The sequence below is a fragment of the Leptonotus elevatus genome, chromosome 18 (genome assembly GCF_054856555.1).
Source record: "Leptonotus elevatus isolate MCC_2025b chromosome 18, RoL_Lele_1.0, whole genome shotgun sequence".
Classification (NCBI taxonomy): domain Eukaryota; kingdom Metazoa; phylum Chordata; class Actinopteri; order Syngnathiformes; family Syngnathidae; genus Leptonotus; species Leptonotus elevatus.
In genome coordinates, this window is record NC_141256.1 from 14,178,234 (window position 1) to 14,202,154 (window position 23,921).

The window sequence follows — 23,921 nt, forward strand, 5'->3', positions numbered from 1 at the left end:
CCCCTCCTCCAACTAAAACTCATCAATGAAGCTTTTCCTGCACGCTTCCTGCTCCACGAGGACTTGCCACTGCCTGCACCGCCAGTGATTAGCCTGCATCGATTATCGAACCCGACCGACCGACCGGAGCGAGTAGCAGTGGCGGACCGACTCCCAATTCACCAGAACCTCCTGCGCAGCTCCATGGATGCAAAGGCGTCAAGTTCGGAGAAGTCTCAGCTGATCCACGACATAAACCACAAGAGCTACTGCGAGCACGTGCAAAGGTGGGAGACAACACACGCACGCGCCTTTACGCCCGAGTGCGCGTTCATTTGCACGCGTGGCTCGTTCGTAAACAGCTTGCGTGACTAATTGTTTTATACGCGCACACAAAAAAATTAACTAAATGGAAAAAGGCACGATTAGAAATATGAAGATTATTTCATGCTGTGAAGATTTATGAAGATAATCACTAAATGTAACAGAGCACCAATCAAAGTATCACTATTATTATTATCATTATTATTATTATTGTCTCCATTCTGTACCGAATGAAGTGCGATTTAAATTAAAATTGAAAGAGTGATTTGCTGCAAAATTATTTCAGTTGTTCATCTCATTGAACATTTTTTTCCCAAGCATAATTAAAAATTCTACAAGAGAAATAAAAAATTTTTAACGTAAGAAATTACACTTTTTTTTTCTTTCAACGGACGAAAATGGGCCTTCAATAGCACACCAGCACGTTTGTGGCCTTCTATTTTATTCTGCAGCCATCCATAATATTATATTGAACCTTTAAAAAAAATGACGTTTATTAATCATAACGTGCTGAAGAAGCATTTGCAAAGCACTTACAAATAATAAAAATAAAACGCTTCGGATATCATCGCTTAATTTTCAGTTTTTTAAAAAAAATAAAAAGAGATGAAGAGATATGTGCGCGCGCGTGCACGCCCGCGAGGTGCATCTGGCACCACATTTCATGCACCATTTGCAACGTGCACGTGCGCGTGTTGACTGACTGCTGCACTTTTTGCTCTAGGAAAGGCCGAGTATGTGTTTTTCTCTCTCTCTTTAAAAAAAAAATAATAATTCTCGCCCGCACGTTTCACATTCAGATGATTATCATGAGTCGTTTGTAAAAAAAGGGAATCCAGACCGTATTTTCAAGAATTTAACGCTGCGGCGTTCACTGTTCAAAAAATGAGGATGCCCTGCAGCAAAATTGAAAAACAAAAAAACAAACATTATATACACCTTTTGCTAATATTTGCTGATTATTGTATTAGTATATCATTGTGTTAAAAACGATCGTATATATTTTTTTTCCTGCTTTGCAAAGTGTGAAACGTCAAGTTAATACGAAAATGTCAGGTTTAAGGTAATGAGAGAGCTTTTCCAGTACGATGGCCATCAATCACGTGCGCGCGTGAGAGAGAGAGAGAGAGAGAGAGAGAGAGAGAGAGAGAGAGAGAGCATTGCACAGTGACATTACGTGAAACTTGTTTAACACAGTATATATATATATATATATATATATATAGCTTAGATTTATGTATGAAAAATAAATGGTGGGGTAACAGAATAGACGTGCATGTGAGCGAGATCCCATTCACATCCCAAAGGTGTCATTCAGCACAATCTCTTTCGCACCTCAATGCTTTTCTTCACATTGGACATCGACCCCTCTCTACGTGTGTGTGCGCGTGTGTGCTTTTGTCTGCCACACTGCGAGGCCCATACGCGCGTGTTTTTTTCCCCGGCTTTAACCACCAATGTGGGGACCGACTTGAAATTGTGGGGACATTTTGGTGGTCCCCCCAAGTTCAGACCTCTTTTTTGAGGGTCAAGACTTGGTTTTAGAGTTTATGTTTGAATTGGGTTATGGTTGAGGTTAGGGTAAGGAATGAGATGTCCCCACGATGATACAAAGACAAGTGTGTGTGTGTGTGTGTGTGTGTGTGTGTGTGTGCGTGCGTGCGTGTTAAAGCCTTATCGTCATGAAATGCTTGCGTGTGTATTGGTTATCTCAAGTGAGTCCAAATGAGGTTTATTCCACCTCATTAAACATATCATCACCATGAACCCCCCCCCCCCCCCCCGCCCCACACACACACACTGCACATGGCAATGTGTGTGTGTTTGATACTCACATGCACCACTTTGTGGATGTAATGCAGAAGCGCACACAAAAAGAAACATGAGGATGTAGCATTAATGTTAGCTTGTATGCTATTAGCACGCTAGCTCTCTTTGATGTCTCGTCATCGCAAAAGCAGACAACTCGAAGAAAACAATTGAGTTCAAAACCAGACAGCCCAACATTTTCTCATGTCAATAACATTACACTGAAATGGTAAGTAATAAGTATTCTAATTATTTATTATTATTATTATTTTTAAATATTTTTCAAAAGAAAATCAGTATGGTGAGTGTACTGGACGTAATTCTCACCTAACTATCCCCTAACCTTAACTTAAATTTAAGCCAAATTCATTACCAAATGATTTGTAAAATAACAGACTATATCCAATATGGATTATTAATATTACTTTAATTCACACAGTGCTACAAAAAAAACTGTAAACTAGTCAGTCGGTCAACCAAGCAACCATTCAGTCATTCAATCATTCTGCAGTTCCTTTTCAGAACCGAGCGAGCGCTTCCCCGACTTCCCGTTCAAGAATGGCGGCATGGCCGGCAGCGTGGAGCTCAAGCGGCCGGCCGGTGCTCACTGCCATCACCGCATGGCGGCAGCGGTGGCGGGCGGCGGCGAGGGCGCCGGCGGCGAAGACACCATATTGGCAAAGAAGAAACTATACATTGCATCGTCCGTTTGCCTGGTCTTCATGATTGGGGAAATCATTGGAGGTTACCTGGCCCACAGCTTGGCCATCATGACCGACGCGGCCCACCTCCTGACCGACCTGGGCAGCATGCTGGTGAGCATATTTTCCCTGTGGATCTCCTCCAGACCCGCCACCAAGAACATGACCTTCGGATGGCACCGCTCAGGTGAGACCAACACCTCGTGAGGACAAAATGGAGGGATGGCTATTTTCTCTCCGTGTCTCGCGTAGAGATCCTCGGTGCCTTGCTGTCCGCCGTGTCCATCTGGATGGTGACGGGCGTGCTGGTCTACTTGGCCATCGAGAGGATTGTCCGCAACGACTACGAGATCGAGGGGCACGTGATGCTGCTCACGTCCGCCTTTGCAGTCGTCGTCAACATTCTGTGAGTTGGACAGTTCAACTATGTAGCTTGGTCTGCATGTCGCACTAGTGAAGCTAATTTTCGTGATCTAAATCTGCTAAAAGCTTCTGGTGAAGGGAATATGTCCTACCGGGTCGTCATGGCTTTTGACAACGAGGCGCTCTAAAGCAGTCACGCCAGTGCGAAGCCCTGGTCCAAACATTGGCTGCCAAGTCAGATTTTATGAAACAAAATTTTACCCCTCCTGACATTTCTGCCTTTCTCGTGACATGCGCACACTCGTGGCAGACGAGGCACTCTAAAGCTGCTTCGCCAGATCGAAGCCCCAGTCCAAACGCTGGCTGTCTAGTCAGAATTTTTTTAATTAAATAAAACTGCCGCCTCCTGATGCCTCTACCTTTCTCACTGTGACATGCGCACACTCATGGCAGACAACAAGGCACTCTAAAGTAGCAACGCCAGTGTGAAGCTCTGTTTCAAACGCTGGCTGTTAAGTCAGACTTTTTAAAAAGAAACTGCCCTCTCCTGGCGCTTCTGCATTTTTTATGACATGCACACACTCATGGCAGACAATGAGGCACTCTAACACGGCTACGCCACATCGAAGCCCCAGTCCAAACGCTGGCTGTCTAGTCAGACTTTTTAAAAGGAAACTACCCCTTCATGATGCTTCTACCTTTCTTACTGTGACATGTGCACACTCATGGCAGACAATGAGGCGCTCTAAAGCGGCCAACGCCACTAACTTTGGAGAATACTACACCTTTAAAAAGCACTACAAAATGCCCACCTCACTATATAGGACACTTTAAAATGGTGACTTCAATGTTACAGCACCACCTGCTGCTTCGGCATGCACTCACAGCCAAATTTTTTTATTTTTTTTGGGCACCCTTCTTCAGCATGGCGTACATCCTGCACCACTCCACCACCTTCCACGCCCATGGCCGCGGCTACCAGCACATCGAAGACGACGCCCAAAGCCCCCAGCCCCATCACGGCCACAGCCACGGCCTCCTGGGCGGCACCCATGGCAGCACCAGCGTCCGGGCGGCGTTCATCCACGTGGTCGGAGACCTGCTGCAGAGCGTCGGCGTCATGGTGGCCGCTATTGTCATCTACTTCCGGGTCAGACCAGATTTTTTTGATACGGGGGGGGCTTACTAGTAGCACGTTACATATGATGCTTAATGTGTGCTCACTGGTTAAGAAGCTATTTTTTGCCACCGGCAGCCCGAGTACAAAGTGGCCGATCCCATCTGCACTTTCCTGTTCTCCATCTTTGTCCTGTGCACCACCGTCACCATCCTCAAAGACGTCTTCAGGATACTCATGGAAGGTGGACATTTTGTTCAAATGCACACACATGCGGAATTGAACATGCTAATTTTAGGGTTGCTCCGCCCAGATTGCGAAATAAGCAAGGTGTGGTGTGTAAATAACAGATTACAATAAGTGGATGAGAGAATCCACGCAGTCAAAAAAACTTTTCTTACTTTGAAATACTCGCATTACCTTAATTCAAGACCCCAAAAGCAAACACACCTTCCTATTTGCAGGTTCTCCCAAAGGCATCGAGTTCAAATCGGTGAAGGAGGTTCTGCTGTCGGTGAAGGCGGTCCGCTCGGCCCACTCGCTGCACCTCTGGGCGCTCACGCTGGGACAGACGCTGGCTTCCGTGCACCTGGCTGTCGGTAAGTAGCAAAAATGTCCAGTAAGAGGATAAGCCAATAGGAAGCAGACGGATGATAGAACTATACTCTCGAACATATATTTTTTGTCCTTTACCCCCCCACCCCAAAAAAATTCAATATTATTGCATCTTAATGAAAATAGTGGCGAGTCAGTGTCTTTAGGACTGTGTTATGCTGCCCCCGGTGGCCAAGATGGGCACACCAGAAGGAGCAGCACACTGAATTAAATTGAAGCAATAAATCTTGATGCACAAACTAATTTTTTTTTTTTTTACAATCGATTGGAATTATTTTAGTACTAAGGGCAAACTGATAAGGATTTTTTAGGCTGATGCCAATTCCGGTATTTGCCAGAATAAAATTCCGATAACCAATTAATCAGCCAATTAATAAACAAAAATTTATAATGAATAAAATAAGGTTTTTTTTTGGTCTGTTAACGCTTATATTAATAAAGTTGCAAATTACAAGCAGAACATTTTGCGTTTTACAGTATTTTGGCATTTAATATTTTCTTCAAAAACAAAACAAAAAAATTGGCAAAAAATGTTCTTAAATCAATTTAAAAACAGTTAATATTTATTGATTAAATTGGCCAGGCCCTTTTGCTACATGTTTTTATAAAATAAAATAGAGTGCTATTTGCCTTTTTAACATTACAATATATTTTTTTAACCGAGAGTTGGTTGGAATGGATTAATTCCATTTTCATTGATTTCAATCGGGCAAGAAATATAATTACAAACGAGTGTTTTCATTTCCGGGCATGGACATCACTGTACTGTAATAGTTGTGTGGTTGTGGTTTTTGTTGTTGCGCCGTATACTGACTGTGTCTGTTGTGCCGCCACGATCCAGATGAGGGCGCCGACGCGCAGTCGGTCCTGCAGGAGGCCACGGAGCTTCTCCACACCAAGTTTGGCTTCCACAGTGTCACCATCCAGGTGGAACGCTACCACAGCGACATGCAAAACTGCGGACTCTGTCAGGACCCCTTGGACTGACCCCTGGGACTGACCCCCCCAGCCCCCCCCTCTCGAAAAAAAAATCTGCGGCATGTCCAACCAACATCTCCATCGAAACCAAAACAGTCATCAGATTCATCTGGATGACAAGCTGATCTCCCCCCAATTAATGTTAAATGTTCCTCACTTGCTGCCCCCCCCACCCCCCACCGGGGTTGAACCATCCTGGTCAGCAAAAATGTATCAAACATGCAATGTACCATGTGGTTTGCATGACTGTTTTAAATTTGCTGACACCGTTTATGGTGCTGATGTCATTGATTACGTGGGTCCAATCATCAGACGGTTCATGATCATGTATCTTCGTGATCAATAAGAATGATCATAACCGCTCAAACTCACTGCCGAACTTGTCTGAAGGGAAGACAAATCCACTGCCATTTATCGGAAAATTTATAATATGATTGATAATCACCTTGTCGCGGTTGATTTGCCTTTTTTTTTTTTTTTCAAAAAACCCATTTAAATGTGTAAAAAATAAACACCAAAGCAACTAAAGCCCCTCCATTTTGGGATCAACCAAGCCAGACAATTCATTAGGTAAACCAACAAAATGGCCTCCAATTCAACTTTGTTTATAGGGACAAAATATTATGAACAGTTTGGCTGGTGTACCTAATGAAAAGTCAGTTTCTGTGTTATGAAATGTGATCTATTTGTCCACAAGTGCAATTTGAAGCAAGCGTTTTATGTCAGTGGTTGTTTGTTGTCTTGTTTTTCCAGCGCATGTTGCGTGTTTGTTTGTGATTGATGCTGCATCAAGACAATTGAAAAATTACTTAAAAAAAATTTTTTTCAATCAAACTTGCGCATTTCTACTGATGTCCGACATCTATAAATTATTATTATTTTTTAATGTTGGAACGGGAAGAGAGGTTTTTTTTTTTAATGTTGGAACGGGAAGAGAGTTTTTTTTTTTTTAATGTTGGAACGGGAAGAGATGGTTTTTTTTTTAAATTATTTTTTATTTAATCTCACAAAAAGCCAATGAGTTATTTTATTTTTAATTGATAAATACTACGCTTGCATGCTCGTCAGCTGTGAGTCTATGTATCGTGCTCAAGTGCCAATCACACGCGGGAAAACTCCTGAAATATGACACACACACACATTTCATGAATGTAATGACCATAGTGTGTTTCCGATTTTTGTGGACGCTCCGTGTCGTGTTGTCTGTGTAAATATTTTGTCTACATGTGTAAAAAATACACTTTCAACCTTTTGTCTTTGTGTGACGTTTGCGTGATGTCGTTTTTTTGTAACTTCACAAAATAAAAGTTTGCACATGACGGACTGCCAATGGTTTCTCTTAACTCACCGACAGCCAAGTTAAAATGCATCTTCTTGGATTTCGAAAGCAGTGAATGAGTTTTAGGGACTCTGATTAATTTAAAGTACACACAAAAATAACAGTTTGGCTAATTTAGCAGTCTCACTTAATAAACAAGCACAAAATATCTTGAGACGACTGCTGAATTATTATTATTGTACTGGCTTGCTTTTTATTTTGAAGGCATGATTTTTTGACAGGATGTTACATCACTGTTGACCAAACACTGCCCGCGTGTTGCCGAGCATGCCGGGAGGGGCTTGTTATTGCCTGGTTTGCATTAGGGAATAAGTCTTGCCGTTCTTTGAACCTTTAATACACAATTTAGGCGCCATTTGGTAAAATAAAATTCAAATAGATTAATTTGACCAATTAATAAAAACAAACAAAACAATAAATTGAAACATATTTTTTCATTATCTTTTTCTTGTGTTGAAAAAAAATGCAACTGGCAAAAATCAACCCGCCCAAAAAAGGCCAATTATCAAGAGGTAACATTTACCTTTTAAAGACACACACATTCAAAGTCACAGATACTACAGTGTACAACGTAAGGAAGTCGACCCCGAGTGGACAAAAACAATATCGGCGGATATCATGCATATACTTTATGGTTGCTGCTTTGAATTTTTGTCCATCATGGAATTTAACATCTACGATAACAGGAGCTACAGTAGACGTCTGTAATGTTCATCCTGGAAGTATTTTTGGATGAATGCATGCCACAATGAAGATAAATGGGAACTATTTTCCGTTGCGAAAAAAATACACAACTCCTTTAAGGCCAATATTTACTCAAAGCTAAGCTAGCATTTAAGCTAGGAAGCAAGTGAATAGTAAGAAATTGTAAACATAACAAACAACATGAGCCAATGTTCAAAATCTCCTTTATTCATCAAAACAATACATTGAATACAAAAATCTATATTTAAAGTATGTTTTCCGTAAGAAATACATCATTTCAAACAACTAGAATTGTGTATACATTCTGTACAAGAAGCTGATAGTCACTCTTTTATTATTAATATACGTTAATGTATATAGGGACAAACGGAACCGTTGGAACTCGCCATTGACTGTAAACAAGATGTAAAAGTGAGGCTAACAAAATCTTCATGATAAAGACATTTTCTGTTAAAACATATACAACAACGCCAGCAAGGTCACACGGTGCGTTCAAGTAATTCCGTAGCTGACGTCGTCCACAAAACGTTTGTTTTTCAGCTAAAAATGTTTCGACTTGGGATGAAAAAAGACACAAATGCGCGGCCGTGGTCATAGAGGAGTGGGTTGTGGGATTTCCTGGGGGGTGTCTTGCGGGGCATCAGGTGGAACGTCCTGGGGGGATTCCTGGGGGGATTCCTGGGGGGATTCCCGGGGGACATCCGTAGGGGTTTCCTGGGGGCCACTTCGGGCCCGACGGATGAGGTCTTGCACGGCTTTGTAGTTCAGGCCCATGACGCAGTTAAGGCGCACCAGGCCAGCCTGGCCCCCCGACGCCATCCATGTCTGGGAGCTCAGATTTGGACTAAAACGCACCTGAGGGATGATGAAGAGGGACGAGGACGGGCACCGGAGAGGGCAAAGCCATCAGCTGATGTTTTTAAAAAGAGCCGCAAATGCATGCTGCTCATGCAAGCTCCCATTTGTTTACATTTGACATATCAGTAATTATTATACACAACCTAAAGAAATGCAGGGTTTCGGATTTGTTATTTTTTATAGTTCTTTGGCTGGCGACCAGTCCTGGGTGTGCCAATTTGCGTCTTACTATTGATTAGCGACCAGTTGAAAGTGTGGCTATAGGCGGCCTGGCATTAACTGACAATCTCTTGGTTGTCTATATGTGCCCTCATTTTGTCCAGCGACCAGTTCAGGGTGTCTGTATGTGCCCTGCCACTGACTGGTGACCAGTCCAGAGTGTGCCTGGCATGCCTTTGATGGGTATGGCGACCAATCAAGTCTGTCCATATGTGGCCCAATCTTTACTGGAGATCAGTTCATTGTTTGTCCAAATGTGCGCTAACTACAGAAGGCGACCAGTCAATTGGTTTTCTATAGGTTCCCTGACTCTAGATGGCGACCAGTCCATGGTTTACTGTACAGTATATGCATCCTGACATTGACTGGTGACCAGTCAACTGTTTGTCCACGTGTCCTGACAGTGGATGGTGATCAGTCAAATATATTTGTTTGTGTCCCAACGTCGGATGGAGACCATTCAATTGTTTTCCCCCTGCATGTCTTGACATTGGATGGCGACCAGTCAAGTATTTGTTTACATGTCATCACATTGGACAGCGACCAGTCAATTGTCTATCTGTCCAGATATTGGATGGTGACCAGTCAAATATTTGTCTGCATGCCCTGACATTGGCCGGTGACCAGTCAATTGTTTGTCTTTGTGTCCTAACATTGGCTGGTGACCAGTCAATTGCTTGTTTGCATGTCTTGACATTGGCTGGCGACCAGTCAATTGTTTGCCTATTTATCCTGACGCTGACCAGCAACCTGTCAGTTGTTTGTCCACACATCCAGACATTGGGTGGCGACCAGTCCAGGGTGTGCCCTGCCTCTCGGCCAAAATTATTATGACGAAACGGAAGCTTCGAGCTGTTTGCTAGCATTTATTGTTGAAGTTGGCTCCACTAAAACTAAATCCTGCTCTCGCCTTTTCTGTCGAATCCTTTCACACGGCAGCATTTAAAGAAAAACCCTCCGGCGTTTCGTCCCGCCGAGCGTCTATCATCACCTTGGTGGTCCCCCTCCTCCTCCTCCTTCTCATCTTCTGTTCAAACTAAACACACAAAAAGCCTCCACAGCCGCCGACTTCCACCCTGGGCGACATTTTTCTTATTTTACACATCATTACACACGCGCGCGCGCACACACCGGGAGCACGAGGAGGCTCTTGGTCCATCACTCCTTGGACTTGATATTTTCGTGATGTGCTGTGTGTGTGTGTGTGTGTGTGTGCGTGAGCGTGTGTGTACCTTGTACAGCGAAGCCAAAGGCATCACATCCATGTCGAGCTTATTGAGAAGCTCCGTGTCTCTCATTTGCTTCCACATTTTTCCCAATTTGTTGAAGTGTTTCTGCAGGAGACCAAACACGACATTTTGTTGGAATTTTTAACACTCAAATTGATTTGTTTTTTGAGGAATTCCTAACAATCCCATTAAAGGCCAATTACATTGTTTGTTACAATATTTAAAGACGAAATTTCTCTCTACAGCGATTTTTTGCTTGCTCTACTTAACACCAAATGTGCAAATTTTTGCGCCCATCTTTTGTGTGAAATTGCTCATTACGCGAATATCTTTCTAAAAAAAAAAGAAATCTGTGCAAGCACTCATGGCAGACAACGAAGCGCTTTAAAGCGGCCACACCAACGGTCTATCCAAAGACACAATGCATTTTTAAATGTTTGGGTTTAGCTAGCTAGCGAACAGCCAGTCGCAACTGCTTCAGGTAAACACTAATGTGCTCAAGTTCTATAGAGGGAAATTAATTCATCAATCAATTAATTTCCCGATTCACACGATACATAGTGCTCATTTCTAAATAACAAAATCTCAGAATTGACTTTACAGGTTCACACGCGTGTGACATATATGTAGCCCTGCCACCTACCATGTTGTTGTCCGCGTGGTGAAGGTAGTATTTTTTCTTGGCTTCTTTGTACAACTCATGGGGTCGGCATTCGATGTCAGCCTTCCCGTCACCGCCTCTTCCTCCCTCTGCTTCATCCTCCTCCTCCTCTTGCACTTCCGGTTCCTCCTCTTTATTGTCCCCGGCGGCGGCGGCGGCGGCGCGACGCTCCAAAGATGTCAAGTAGACAGGCTGGGGCGACACAAGGTGCGTGAACTGCGAGTCCCGTTGAGATATATGTATACAGTATATACTTACGAATCTCCTTTCCACTGGCTTTTTCACGTGCAGAGCACAGGGCAACAAAGGAGGCAACATGCAGAGGATGACCTCGCCGATCATGTCTGACACCAGCAAAGCGTTCAGCCAATCAGAGTATGAGATGGACTGCGGCAAGAGAGGAAGTCATGAGACCGTGGCCGGCCGGCGTGAGATACTAATTGTAAATATGAATAACACACGTGGACAGACCCAAATGGTGGCCATCCGGGGTACTGCAAGGTAAGAGCGGATTTGGTGGTCATAGTAGTGGACTCCATTTGTATATTTGCTGGGAGGGAAAAAGGGCAGACAAATGTGAATAAACATATAAGACAAAAATACATTTAAGAGATGCTACAGGGATATTTTTGTATGATGTACATATTTTTAAATAATTGTCATCTATGCTCTTTACAAGAGCTTAAAATGTTGACAGCGACACTTGAAAAATCAAACAGTTGTTAAAAGGGACACAAAAAAAAGAAAATGTTTTAATTCCATTAAAAGCATGCAGCAACATTTTTGCTCCATTTTGTCACCTCGATTCTGTAAATAATATTAAAATGTCAAACCAGACCAAAATCGGACACATTGATTTTCCTAGTGACAAAAAAAATGTACCACTGAAATGTTTTTCATCAAATTCGAAGCATGCAACAAAAAGTTGCTTCATGCTTTGAATGAGAGGAAATAGCACCATCTGGTGGACACATATAACAATGGAAATTTACGAGTCCAAATGGATTGTTGATCAAAAATGGGACTTTTTCCCCCCATTTCTGTACATTTAAGTGAGCTAAAAATGTATATAAAAATAAATAAATTAATAATAATAATAATACACAATAGCTGACATTTGCTCCTTAAAACATCACATTGAAAATGACACCTTTGATCAAATTCTAAAAATGGAAAACAGCAGTGAAATCAGAACAGTTGAAATGTAATTTTTCGCTATGACCTCGAATGCCCCCCAAAAAATAAATAAATAAAAAATAAGTAAGTTAATATTCATTATGTATGTTTGAGCCTGAAGCAGTTTTTAAAAGATTAAAGTAAGAACCAAAACCAATATCTAAACTGGTGACATTTTTTAGCATGTATACTTAGGATTTAAGGATCAAGTCAGATGGGAGGAAAAAAAGAAAAAAAGAAGGTGTTTTACGCAGAAAAGGCGCCGTCCTGGGCCCACATCAGTCCTGGTGCACTGGCCGGCCAGCAGATCTCATTCAGCAAGGAACGCTTCTGCACCGTGATTGGCCCGTAGAGCCTGCGCAGATCCCACGTCTTCAGGAGGCGTTCCTCCCCGGCTGTTGCCACAAAATGTCTGACACAAGACAACGTGGCTTCTCCACACCATTTCCACAAAGGGATCACATTCTGAACGCGTCCGTCGTCTTACCTGCTGGCGGGACAGAACATGAGCACTCGCACGGCGTGCTCGTGAGCGAGGAAACATTTGTACGGGAGCAAGATGGGAGAGTCCTGCGAGTCCTGGATGCGCAACAATGCCGATTTGGTGTTCAGATCCCAAAGACCGACCATACCTTTAACGAGAGAAGACGCATTTTTTGGGGGGGTTAAGTTTTCATTTCTTTGCCACAATATTGCTAGATTTTCACAATTTATATAGTTATAGTTTCAAAGCAAACACGGTGAGGAGGCTTTTAGCTGTTATGCTGCACTGCAACTTAGAAACGTATACAAAATATTTTGTTTGTAAATGCGTTTAAATGTTGTCGATGTATGTTTTTTTTAGGAAGCCACTTTTGTTCTCTTTACTTGGCACATTTGGAGTTTTGTTATGTATCAAATGTGCTATATAAATAAAGTTGTCTTGAATATATTTGGCCATAAAAGTACAATATTTCTGTGTAAAAACCTCTACTTATTAATTAAAAGGCTTTTAGGTTTTACCTTAAAAACTAGGGCTGAACAATTAATCAAATTCAATATATTGGAAAAGGACCATGAAAAATAATCGCATATTAAATCACAATCACAATATTAAGGGAGAAAAAATAAATGAATCACAATTCTGTTATAAAAAAAAAAAAATCTTCCTCACTTAAAAAAAAACAAAGAAAAAAGAAAGAAGTAATTATTGGGTCACAAAAAGGCTACTTTTTAGGCAATGAAAATCTACGTAAACAAAAAATTAATTAAATTAATTAATTAATTAATCTTAAAATGCCAAAATCACTTAATTAGAAACGATTAAATTATTGCTTTCCTTTCTCTGAGAGGAAATAAGACACAAACACGCTACCGTCATAGAACCCGAGGGCGATGATGTCATGCGGTTTGACGGGCAGCCAGTCCATGGCCAGAATCTGGCCGCTGTGCTGCAGGCGAGGAGCCTTCAAGGAGCCCAGCTTCAGGGTGACCACGGGATCGCACTGCGGGCAAGACGTTAGCGTAAACGACAGGAGGGCGGCGGCGTCAAAACGAGAGCGCTCACCTTATAAACGCAGGCCGGCCGGCCGGCGTCGCCTGCGAAATGACAATCGCATTTAGTCACATGACAAATACAGTATTCTAGTTCTTGATGGTTTTTTTTTTTTGTGTGTGTGTGTTGGCTCAGAATGACATGACAGGACTGTGAGAGGAGCGGCGTAAATTTCACAGCTTTGCGACGCTAACAACCAGCCGTGTAATGCATCTTCTTTGTCATTTCAATTATAGATCCCAGTCTGATGGGGGGGGACCAAAAGTCAATTACTCCAAAGCCGCCTTGCACCTTCTGTCTTTTTACACCCCCCCCCCCCGCCCCCTTTTCCTCCTCCTCTCTTTCACCCCTCATTCATTCATAGGACAAAAAAGCATTTGTAATGATCTGCTGTGAACGTGGCTGTGCGCGAGTGTTCATGTCAGACCGTTTCATGTCATCCCAAATGCCAGCGAATGTGATGCTGCTTGTCTGGAAATGTTTGCAAAAACGTCCTCAAGCAGCATCGGTTCACCAAAGCGTACATTCTCACACACACAGCACATTAATTCAGTAGAGTGTAATATTGTGTGTGTGTGTGTGTGTGTGTGTGTGTGTGTTTATGGAGTCTATCTAATGCGCCTCAGCTATGCTTGGACGCGGCGGGCTAATGGAGTCGCTCAATGACCCGGCTTCTACGAAATAAAGTGAAAACTAAAGGCCATGGCGCACTGGGCGAGAGGGCAGGAGGGAGGGTGGAGAAGAAAAAAATAAAGTTGAGAAATGTTAAGACTTTGGTTTTACACCCAAAGTGTGACACTGCTTCTTTGTTTTTAACCCTATAAAGCCAAACGAATCATATAAAATACAAGAGATTTTGAGCCCTCTAATTAGAGTATAATATCATATATGTACAGAAAAAATGATTAAGGACCCAAAACTGAGCCCTGGGGTACACCACATGTGACTTTGAGTCTATTCGACATGCTCCCTACATATTGATATCTTTTAGATAAATAGCTTCATATCCAGTCTAAAGCTACACTTTAATTCCGATTCTCCCTAAAAAAAAAAAAACAATATTTCATGATTTACTGTATCAAATGCTTTTTTAGATCCAGGAAAATTCCAATAGAATATAGTTTTTGATCAATCACATCGGTAATAATTTCCATGGATTCGGCCAAAGCTTGTCAAGTGGAGTGATTTTCCCTAAAACCATACTTACTATCGTTTACTAATTTGCACTTTGTTATAAATTAATCAAGCCTATCATTAAAAAGTTTTTTTCCAATATTGAAATGGGTCTGTAATTGCCTTACCTTTCTACGAAAACTGCTTTCTTTCAAGCCCACTTTGAGATCTCCGCATGTCAACCACCGTGCAAGCGGTTCCAAAGTGCGTTTGTCGATTGAAATTTCACGCCTGGCACGTCGTCCTCTTCCAAAAACGACGTGCGCGCGCGTGTCCTACTCTGTTATTTTGTCCGACTCGTGCATACTAACGAGGAAAACGTGACAGCATTTGAGATCAACCCTATTGAGGAAGGAGAGACACCTATATACTTATTAATAATGTGAGAAATGCTCTTTCAGATTTTTTTGTAAATACTAATATGTTTGATATGTCTGTTTATTATTCAAATAGAAAATAGAATATGAATATGTGATGTGGTCCAATCTGACTTGACGTGTGATTGACGATAACCTTTACATTGACTATGGACATATATAATCGTCATATATGCTAGGAGATGACAAAAAAATTAAGGGGTTGACTACTGGAGTTTGAGGACTGAAAGTGTGGCCAACACTGCCCTTTGCTGGACAAAACATGTACTGCAATTTGTAGATTTTTTTTTTTGTGTTTGTGTGGCGTATGCTAGCTAGTCTTACCCGTGTCTGCGTGTTTTTGGCTGGCATGCAGAGCATCAGGATGGGGCAGGCTGTAGATGGTGAGCACACTCATGGAGGTGACGACGGCCAAGAGACCGAGTCTTGGAAGGAGAGGGGCCTTGAAAACATAATGAGTAACGTTATTAGCATTACGTGCGTATGTATTTACGGTAGATGTGTGTACTGTTTATTCATACAATAGGGGCGTTAAACTCATTTTTGGAGAGGGACATGTTGGTTACTGTTTCCAGCATTATGACTATGATAGCATATAAAATGTTGAATCTCCACATATTATTCCATAAAGACAACAACTGATGGAGAACCCGTTTGGAAATCAACTTTTGTTTAAGTTACTGTAAAAAGCTGCTGAGTCATTTCTTAGGAACAGCAACGATGTTTCTGGGTCAAAATGACCCGGAGGTGTATTTAATTATCCAAAAGTATCCTGAACTCTTTTTTTTTATGTGGACGCAAATTAGCTAACAACAAAGACAATACTTAATTTTTCATCTCGTGTGTTGCTTTTGTTTTTCTGGATTAGTAATTACATCCTGGGTTTATTTGAATTATCCTGGGTTGTGTGGAATTATCCAAAAGTGTCTAACACTCTTGTGATTCCTTTTGTCCCCCAACAGCAATGATAATCCTACATCATTTCGACCCGGGTTTTGATCAACTCATTCACTCCCAGCCATTTTCACTGAAGCAACCCCCTTCGCTCCCGGCTGTTTTACTGAATTTTGACTGATTTTGCAAGTTCCACAGAATATTCTGTTCTAATGCTATTAAAACATGGAACCCACCAAAAGAAAGATTAGTCTCCTTTCATCAGGAAAAAAAAAGTACATTTGTATTTGTTTCTATTTTGCAGGGATTAGCATTAGAATATAGCTGAGCTTTATCATTATTCACAAACCTGTTGAAAAAAAAAAAGAGCTTGTTGCAACATGGCCCTGGTTGATCTCTTATACTCTGCTGCCACCTGCTGGACGTTTTTTTTGTAATAACTACCATTGCTTTAAGCGACCTCTTCAAGCTGTATCAAATCCTTCTGTATGCTCTATCATAAAAAAAACATTAAAAAAAATATATATATACACAGTATACGTTTGTGGGAGTGAAGGACAACGTATTAAAATTTTTATTTATGATTATTGATTGAGGTAATTGTCAAAAAATTTCAGAAATGTGAAAAATTTTAAATAATAAATTTCAGAAATGTGAACAATTTTAAATAATAAATAAATAAATATTCCCTCTCATGGTCCCGCTTCATTATACGTAATAAGCTTTCAACATTTTACTTTCACTTTGAAATGGGTCAGTTCGACTCACAACATACGAGGAGGATCTAATCCAATCCAACAAAATTACATTTCAGTGTAACAAAATTTGTCACGTAAGACCACCTCGTACCTCTTTCTGTGAGGTGGGCAGCTCCCATCCTCCCGACGGACACCACTTCAAGTGCCAGATGAAACCTTGGTCCAGAGCCAGGCCGTACGCCAAAACAGCACGCGAGTTTGGCCTGCACATGAGCAGGAAATGCTCAAGAGTTTTGTCCCAATAGTTTGATCAAAACCCACGAAAATGCAAACCTGGTGTTGTACTCCAGTGTGCCCACGTCCCACAGTTGCACCAGCGCCGGCCCGGGATACGTTTCCTGAAAGTAGTGCTCGTCCCCCGCGTCCTTGTGGGAGGCCATGGCCAAGTATTGCGAAGCCACCGCGCCATCGGGCGTCGGGCACCACTCCATGGCCCGCACCGGCCCGCCGGTGAACAGGTGCATGTCCCAGCACTGCGGGTGGACGGGTAACGATTCGAACCTGCACACAAACAAATAGAAGTCGAGTGAGCGTCTATTATCTCATTAACGAGCAAACTTGTGGCCCAGTGGTTGCATTGACGCGTTAAAAAAAAAAAACCTGTTGAGCCTCTGCAGGGGCTTCTCCTCATCACAACCGTCCCTGGACACCTTGAAAGCAGTCGAGACCTTCTCCCGAGGAAGGTAGGACTCCAGTTCACTGCGGAAAACGCACGCCAACGTCACGACGCGTTTACCAACCGCGGAGGGCAACAACATGGCTGCCGTCGGAAGCACCTGGAGGGCACTCGATGCCAGGCATTGGAGGAAGGCAGCCACTCCGGGAACACCCAGCTACTGAGTTGCTCGTCACGGCTACAAAACAAAACAAAACAAAATCGTTTTTTAGGCGCATTGAACTGTCATAAAAAAATGGGGAAAATCGACACAAGACTTACAATTTCTTGTGAGACTTGACGGTTTCCAAAACAGCATCGGTCAAGAGGGCGGGTGTTTTGAGGACTCGAGCGGCCTGGAAGAGAAATTTATCATTAAGTTAACCGCTTTTAAACCTTTGAAAAAATAATAATCGATTACCGCATGACCAAATATGGAGACTTCCTGTCTAAAGGGCGACAAAAAAGTACTAACAAGGCCATCGTATTTATCATCACGATATTCAGAGTCAGCCTGCACATCTTCATCTTCCTCTTCCCCCTCCTCCTCTTCCTCTTCCGGCTCGGTTTCCGCAACATCAGGAACAAAGTCCTCGTCGTCTGCAGCGTCGCCATCGGGACATTTTCTCTTTTGGCCTCTGCGGGCTGGAGGAGATCAAATTACATTTGCTGGTAAAAACGTATGTGACGCACAATTTTCTTAATGTACCTTTCGTCCTTTGAGAATTTGGTTCATCTGTCGTTTGCGGTGCCGCTTTGGAGATGATGTCGCTGGTGGTTCTTGGACCTTCAGAGGAATGACTGACCTCCTCTTGCACCATCGTGTGGAGGAACTTCATCGCCCTGAAATGTTTTTGAAATGACAAACACAGAGGACATGATGTAAGGCCAGGATTGGGGTTTTTTTTGGACTCCATCTTGGATTTTTGGAACATGGTGGGACTGGGCGATATGGCCTAAAATAATATTTTTTATTATTTTTTAAGTAATTTTATTAGTTATCACAACCAACTGTGCTTTAAAAAAATAAAAACTAGCTCCTCTCATTTGCAGCCATTTTGTTAGTGTAAGAAATGCATGCTATAAAAAACTACTTATAAAAAAATCCTCTTGAGCAATAGATTAATTTCATGGGCCAAATGGGGTGATTAGCAGTTGGACGGCTTACCATGTTTATAAAAAAATTAATTTAAAAAAATGCTAATTTTGCCCAAAATGTCACCGGTAATAAGCACTTTTATGATGGGACACCAAAACAGACAAAGTCCTGCTGCAATATGATTGGCTGCTTTCAGAAATCACTAAACAAGCCATCTATTTGAAGATAATTGGAGAGACCAGCGCTTTTCTCTCTCTCTTCTCCTCAGCTGAGCAGAGAGGGGATGGGCGAGCAGTTGTACACAGGTCGGAGGAGGTCCGAAGATGATCACATACACGGGTGCCTTTTTGCTATGTTGATAAGTTAGGACACTGCGACTTACTAAGGAGAATTAAAGCTGAAGAAGAATGTTAATATTTCCATTCATACCGTCAGAAACTAATATCAAAATCAAAAGCAGTGATTCACATTTTAGCAGCGCCCCTCCTCGGGCGTCTTCCTGGCGGCAACTCCTCAGGTTCTTCTTCTTGAATCTCCTCACATGGTGTGACAGGCTCCACATTAACCATCCGCTTCTTCACGTACTTCCTCTTTGGCTTCGGTGTCCCATTCTCCAAAGAGCCATCAGTGACGGGCGAGGGGGAAACGTTCGTATGGGCCGAGATGTCGCCATTAGGCACGTGAGGCGAAGCGCAGACGTCCGCACTCGCCGGCGGAACCTTTCTCGGACGTCCTCTCTTGCCAGGCGTCTTCCGGGGAGTCTCCGCCTTTGCTGGGAGCTTCCTCGGCAGCGCCTCTTCCTCCTTTGGGTCCTCGTTTGCATCGGTGGTGTCATAGTCGAGGAATCTGGAGTTCTTTTTGCGTTGCCGACCTCTTGAGCTGGTCGCTAAATCGTAGTAGGGCTTGGACGGCGCCTCTTGACCTGCGGGATAAGCGATGTTATCATTCCATTGTATTTTTAAAGACATATAATGGAAAATTGACATTACCCTATAATGTTTTTATACAAATAGTTATGTGTCTGGAGTGCCTCTTATTTTCTGAAAAGGATGGTGAAGAATAAATATGGCAAATGGTGGCTGAATATTCAAACCTTGCTCAGGGTCGTCGACATCTCCCAGCACCGTTTCCTTTACCATTATGTTTTCAGATGTTCCGTCATGTGTCTTCCCACGTCGGCGGTGCAGCTGCACTGAAAACAAGTCAGGAACACACACACACTCATTTATTATGCTGCTGGTATGCTGAAACCTTGCATCATTACACGCACACGTTTAATCAATTTATCCATCCATCATCTCTAGTAGTGCTTTTCCTCATTAGGGTTATGTGTGATTTGGAGCCTATCCCATCTGACTTTTACACCCTGGACTCACACCGTGCCGAGTACCATAAACTCCAATATATGTAAACCATTTTAAAAGCACCAGTGCTTGTTTTTATGCCGGTGTACTGTATGTACTACTGTACTTAATATGGCCGGTAAAAAAGTAGACACTGTTCTATACTGCAGTTTGTGGCAAACATTTTACAAATTAAATCAACCATGGATTCTGTAATTTAGACTCAACAACCAGTTCAGACTAAAAAACCAAACACCATTAAACTCTCTGGTAAATTTACGTTGTACAGCCTCCTTCAAACGGCTCGATTTTTATTGTCTTCAACAGAACAAGGAATTATGCTTAGATGGACACGTTCTTTCATTCGGCATTGGTTTGTAAGAAAATAAATGCAACCAGTGACACATTTTTGTTTGTAATTTACACTTCCCGTCAAACATGTCCTGTCAGTGTCACACAAGCGGGGTTAGCACCACACGGCTAATGCTAATTTGCGCAGGAGACGGTGGGTGGCTATCCGGGTCACCGTTAGTCCTTATTTAAAATACTGTATTTTTGAAAATGTCACTTGCCAACTATTTCAAAATTTGGAAAACTGAGATAGATAAAAGCACACCAATGTGTACTCGTCCACTCTTTTTTTGGTGGCGAAGGCTGACGATCTGCGTACAAGTCCACGATGTTCGGATCAATACATGCGGGTTCGAGTCCCCCACCCGGAAAGCTCAGCTACGCGATTAAAAGGCCAAATATTTTCACAATTACCACCTTTACTATAACATTGTGATACAACTAAAACAAAAACGATTTTAGCCATAAAAGAGGCATTGTCAGCTCTTGTTTTGATTCAAACTCACGCTCAGCTTCCTTCAGTCCGCCATATTTACTGTAGTAGGAGAGGGGGCGGCTCACATCGCCCCCTGTCGATGCAAAGGAGGACTGCATCCCTTGAAAGTATGGCACTACAATACGCATGCGCCAATTTGAGACACGAGTGGACGTTTTATTAAGTCAGCCGTCAAGCATTTTCACACTTTTTTGAGTCCCCGTCTAAGCATGTATTCCTTAATTAAGCAGTTTAAGGTCCATGTGCTAGTATACACTTTGTCCTAAGACAATTCAGCAAGATGGTAGAATAACTATATAATGTGTGTGTGTATATATATATATATATATACATATATGTATATATATATATATATATATATATATGTATATATGTATATGTATATATATATGTATATATATATATATGTATGTATATATATATATATATATATATATATATATATATATATGACCTCGACGAAGTAGAAATAGTCAAACATGCAAACATCACGTTTATAAGTTTTTATTAAATTCTCAACATTCTCAAAGTGCTTTTCCTGGCCTGTCTACTAACGAGTTAACACCTTTCCCCTGACTCCTAGACTGATGGGTGATGCTAATTTGAATCTAATATTTCAGTTCCAACGAAAATGTTATGGATACCACTTAAGTCTAAGAGGCACACATATTGTAACAAGTTCTGCCGAAAGCATTTTATATTAAGTAGGTGAACACAATGGGTTACATACATAGAAAACACACATTAACTACATTTGTTGTACATGTAATGACAATCTCTCACCTTCCTCCTCAACTCACTGCTCTCCTCTGATTGTTTTTAATCCAATTTTTGTCTTTTGGAGGCCTCGGCGTGGAACTCCGTCCCGTCCGACTGTCGCTGATCCCACCGAAACACCGGTCTGTGTCGGCCACATTGCTGAAAGCCGTCATTCTGCCTCTCCTCGCGCTCCCTTTGGTTCCCCTCCGCCATCATGTCGGCGTCCTCCACCTCGATCGGGGCCTGCTCGGCCCTCACGTCATTGTCCAGCCAGATGGGACCGTGAAGATGCTCCACAGGGGTGAGCAGAAGTGTGGACGGGTGCTGCATCTGGGAGTGAGGATGATGATGATGATGATGGTGGTCCATGACCTGCTGCTCTGCAAGGTGGACTGTCTCTCTGTGTTGCTTTTTCAACTTCATGGAAGCCTTTTTGTTGGTCACAAACCATTCCTGAAGCATAGAACCATAAATCCTGAGATTATGTCATCCAGCAAGAAAGTGTGATTGGGGGGGGGGGGGGGGGGGGTGTATACAAAATGATTTAATGACACTCCCAGATACAAAATACAAATAAAACAAAAACATATATTTGAAACAACCACACAAGTTTGTTTTCTGCTAGCTTGATGCTAACACACGATGCAAACGCCATAGACGGGCTAACCAATAGCATTGCTAATGCAGTAGTGCGTCATCATTTTAAACATCTAATTCATCAGAAGTATTTTAGGTGCATGTGTGTGTTGTTACCTGCAAATGCGTGGTGTTGATGTGATATTTCACACCGCTCTCGGAGTAAAACTCTTTGCCGCAGATTAGACATCGGTACTTTCCCACCTCAAAGTCGCCCTGCAAGGGAATGGCACGCATGATTATCCTTATTACGATGGTAAAACTGTGGACATTTATTAATTTTTTGTTTCTCCCAAAATAGCACTTGAATTTGAAAAGACAACATTCAGATATATATGGAGGAGGTGACCGCACCCTTGTACACAGTCCCAGGTGAGCCTTGAGTCCGGACACGCTGGTGTATGTGCACCCACAACCCTGAAACACACAAGATAATACAAACATAGAGGATGGATTTGAGAAGCTGAGTAAATATTTTGTAATCTGACTGTTATGGAAAATATGCATTTAAATAAAGGCAGGAAATGTTACACAATTTCAGAATAAATGTATGACCTGGTTGGGACAGTGGACCTTCTTGTGCACGTTCACTTCGTCCTTCCACTTCCTCAGCAGTTCCTGGCTGAAGGTGGGCCGGCCAGGTCGCGAGTATTTCAACTGAAAGCGAGAGAACTCATTTAAGGACAAATTATAGTAAACCCCCACTATTTGTGGACCTTTTATATGTATTTGCCTTTTTGTCATCAGGCACCAGGTCAGACTGAAAGTTCCTCTTGGGCCTGTCTTTGGATGGCTCCTTGTTGGACATGTTGAAGTTGGCCAGCAGCGCCGAAGCCCGCTGAACTCTGCCGCCGGCCTCAGCCTGGCTTTGAACCTCTGTCGCCTCGTCTTGGTGCACCGGACCCGTTGGGGCGTGCTCGGACTTGAGGTGGTACTCCAGGCCGGCTTTGGACTTGTACGTTTTCCCGCAGTGCGAACAACTGAGCAGCATCTTGTCCAGTTCGGCCTGCTCCTTGCCGCACTTCTTCATGTGGTAGATGTAGCCCATGATGCTGCTGAACGTCGCTGTGCAGCCCTGGAAAAACATGCAGAACAACAAAATATTGTGGAAACCACATATTCTTTAAATTTAGCCAGTCAGCCACCGTGCCGCCTTCTGATTACATTAACAAAATTATTCCAATGTGCTGGCTTCTGAAGAGCCATGTATTGTTTTTTGTTTTGTTTCTATGGTTACAAAGCTGCCTTGTTTTGCAAAGTAATTTTACGTTTATTGTGAAAGGAAAACCGGATGTTGTTGGGTTAAGCACTTCCTGTTTAGCGTCATGTCAAAAAGCTACGCAAACAGATTGCTGCTCTGTCCTCAAGTCTCGAGCCAAGCACAGCCTGTACGTGACGTATATAGAAAATGTTTATGTGAAATGTGGAGCCATTAGGGGTTAATCGTTTGCGTTAAAGATATACTAGAAACGTTTATTTACGATTAGCTTCAAGGCAGCGATTAGCATCGAGCTAACGGTTAGCATGCTATTTCATTGTGTTATTTAGCATACAGCAAACAAGTGGGACACAACCTTTTATTGTATTTTATTTTACAACATGTAAGTGTGTTTTGTTGTTACAGTTTTACACCTTCTCGAGTCATCTCCACGGTGAATAAAGTAGCAAGATTCATTAACTAGCGTTTCATTGAAGGAGTATATAAAATAAAATGAAATCATTACAACTGTGCAAATGTCTAAGTATTGCAATACTAACAAAAATCCCACTAAT

The 23,921-nt window shown here is 42.3% G+C and overlaps 2 protein-coding genes across 6 annotated transcripts; one reads left to right on the forward strand and one right to left on the reverse strand.

Moving 5' to 3' along the window:
* The first annotated feature begins 103 nt into the window (after nt 1–103).
* slc30a2 (solute carrier family 30 member 2) lies at nt 104–6,202 on the forward strand. 2 transcript variants are annotated; one of them, XM_086060793.1, is made up of 7 exons: nt 104–266; nt 2,624–3,000; nt 3,066–3,219; nt 4,101–4,326; nt 4,432–4,537; nt 4,758–4,892; nt 5,750–6,202. In XM_086060793.1, exons 1-7 carry the CDS (start codon nt 184–186, stop codon nt 5,893–5,895), a joined length of 1,227 nt encoding a protein of 408 aa, XP_085916919.1. In that variant the 5' UTR covers nt 104–183; the 3' UTR covers nt 5,896–6,202. The 2 variants fall into 2 exon arrangements, with proteins under 2 accessions (XP_085916919.1, XP_085916920.1); XM_086060794.1 differs by lacking the exon at nt 104–266 and adding an exon at nt 2,257–2,341.
* Nucleotides 6,203–8,121: 1,919 nt separating this feature from the next.
* gtf3c2 (general transcription factor IIIC, polypeptide 2, beta) lies at nt 8,122–20,808 on the reverse strand. Of its 4 annotated transcripts, none has more exons than XM_086061747.1 (20): nt 20,764–20,808; nt 19,657–19,755; nt 19,032–19,485; nt 18,174–18,307; nt 17,940–18,109; nt 17,747–17,820; nt 17,586–17,663; nt 17,410–17,508; nt 17,083–17,310; nt 16,901–17,012; nt 15,482–15,599; nt 13,620–13,651; nt 13,428–13,557; nt 12,561–12,705; nt 12,324–12,428; nt 11,369–11,447; nt 11,156–11,284; nt 10,880–11,089; nt 10,240–10,341; nt 8,122–8,785 (listed from the first exon to the last, which is right to left on the reverse strand). In XM_086061747.1, exons 2-20 carry the CDS (start codon nt 19,700–19,702, stop codon nt 8,522–8,524), a joined length of 2,709 nt encoding a protein of 902 aa, XP_085917873.1. In that variant the 5' UTR covers nt 19,703–19,755; nt 20,764–20,808; the 3' UTR covers nt 8,122–8,521. The 4 variants fall into 4 exon arrangements, with proteins under 4 accessions (XP_085917873.1, XP_085917870.1, XP_085917872.1 ...); XM_086061744.1 differs by having other exon boundaries at nt 12,324–12,485; XM_086061746.1 differs by lacking the exon at nt 20,764–20,808 and adding an exon at nt 20,523–20,729 and having other exon boundaries at nt 12,324–12,485; nt 19,657–19,750.
* Nucleotides 20,809–23,921: the final 3,113 nt, after the last annotated feature.

What these genes read in the sequence shown, in the direction of transcription:
- slc30a2 (XM_086060793.1), top strand. Translation starts at nt 184, where the DNA reads ATGGATGCAAAGGCGTCAAGTTCGGAGAAGTCTCAGCTGATCCACGAC. An exon ending in GCAGTCGTCGTCAACATTCT is followed by an intron (nt 3,220 to 4,100) that starts GTGAGTTGGACA and finishes ACCCTTCTTCAG; the next exon opens with CATGGCGTACATCCTGCACC. An exon ending in CTTCAGGATACTCATGGAAG is followed by an intron (nt 4,538 to 4,757) that starts GTGGACATTTTG and finishes TCCTATTTGCAG; the next exon opens with GTTCTCCCAAAGGCATCGAG.
- gtf3c2 (XM_086061744.1), bottom strand. Translation starts at nt 19,702, where the DNA reads ATGGTAAAGGAAACGGTGCTGGGAGATGTCGACGACCCTGAGCAAG. An exon ending in AGGAGGGGCGCTGCTAAAAT is followed by an intron (nt 18,308 to 19,031) that starts GTGAATCACTGC and finishes AAAACATTTCAG; the next exon opens with GGCGATGAAGTTCCTCCACA. An exon ending in GGCCGGCCTGCGTTTATAAG is followed by an intron (nt 13,558 to 13,619) that starts GTGAGCGCTCTC and finishes TCTTGCCCGCAG; the next exon opens with TGCGATCCCGTGGTCACCCT.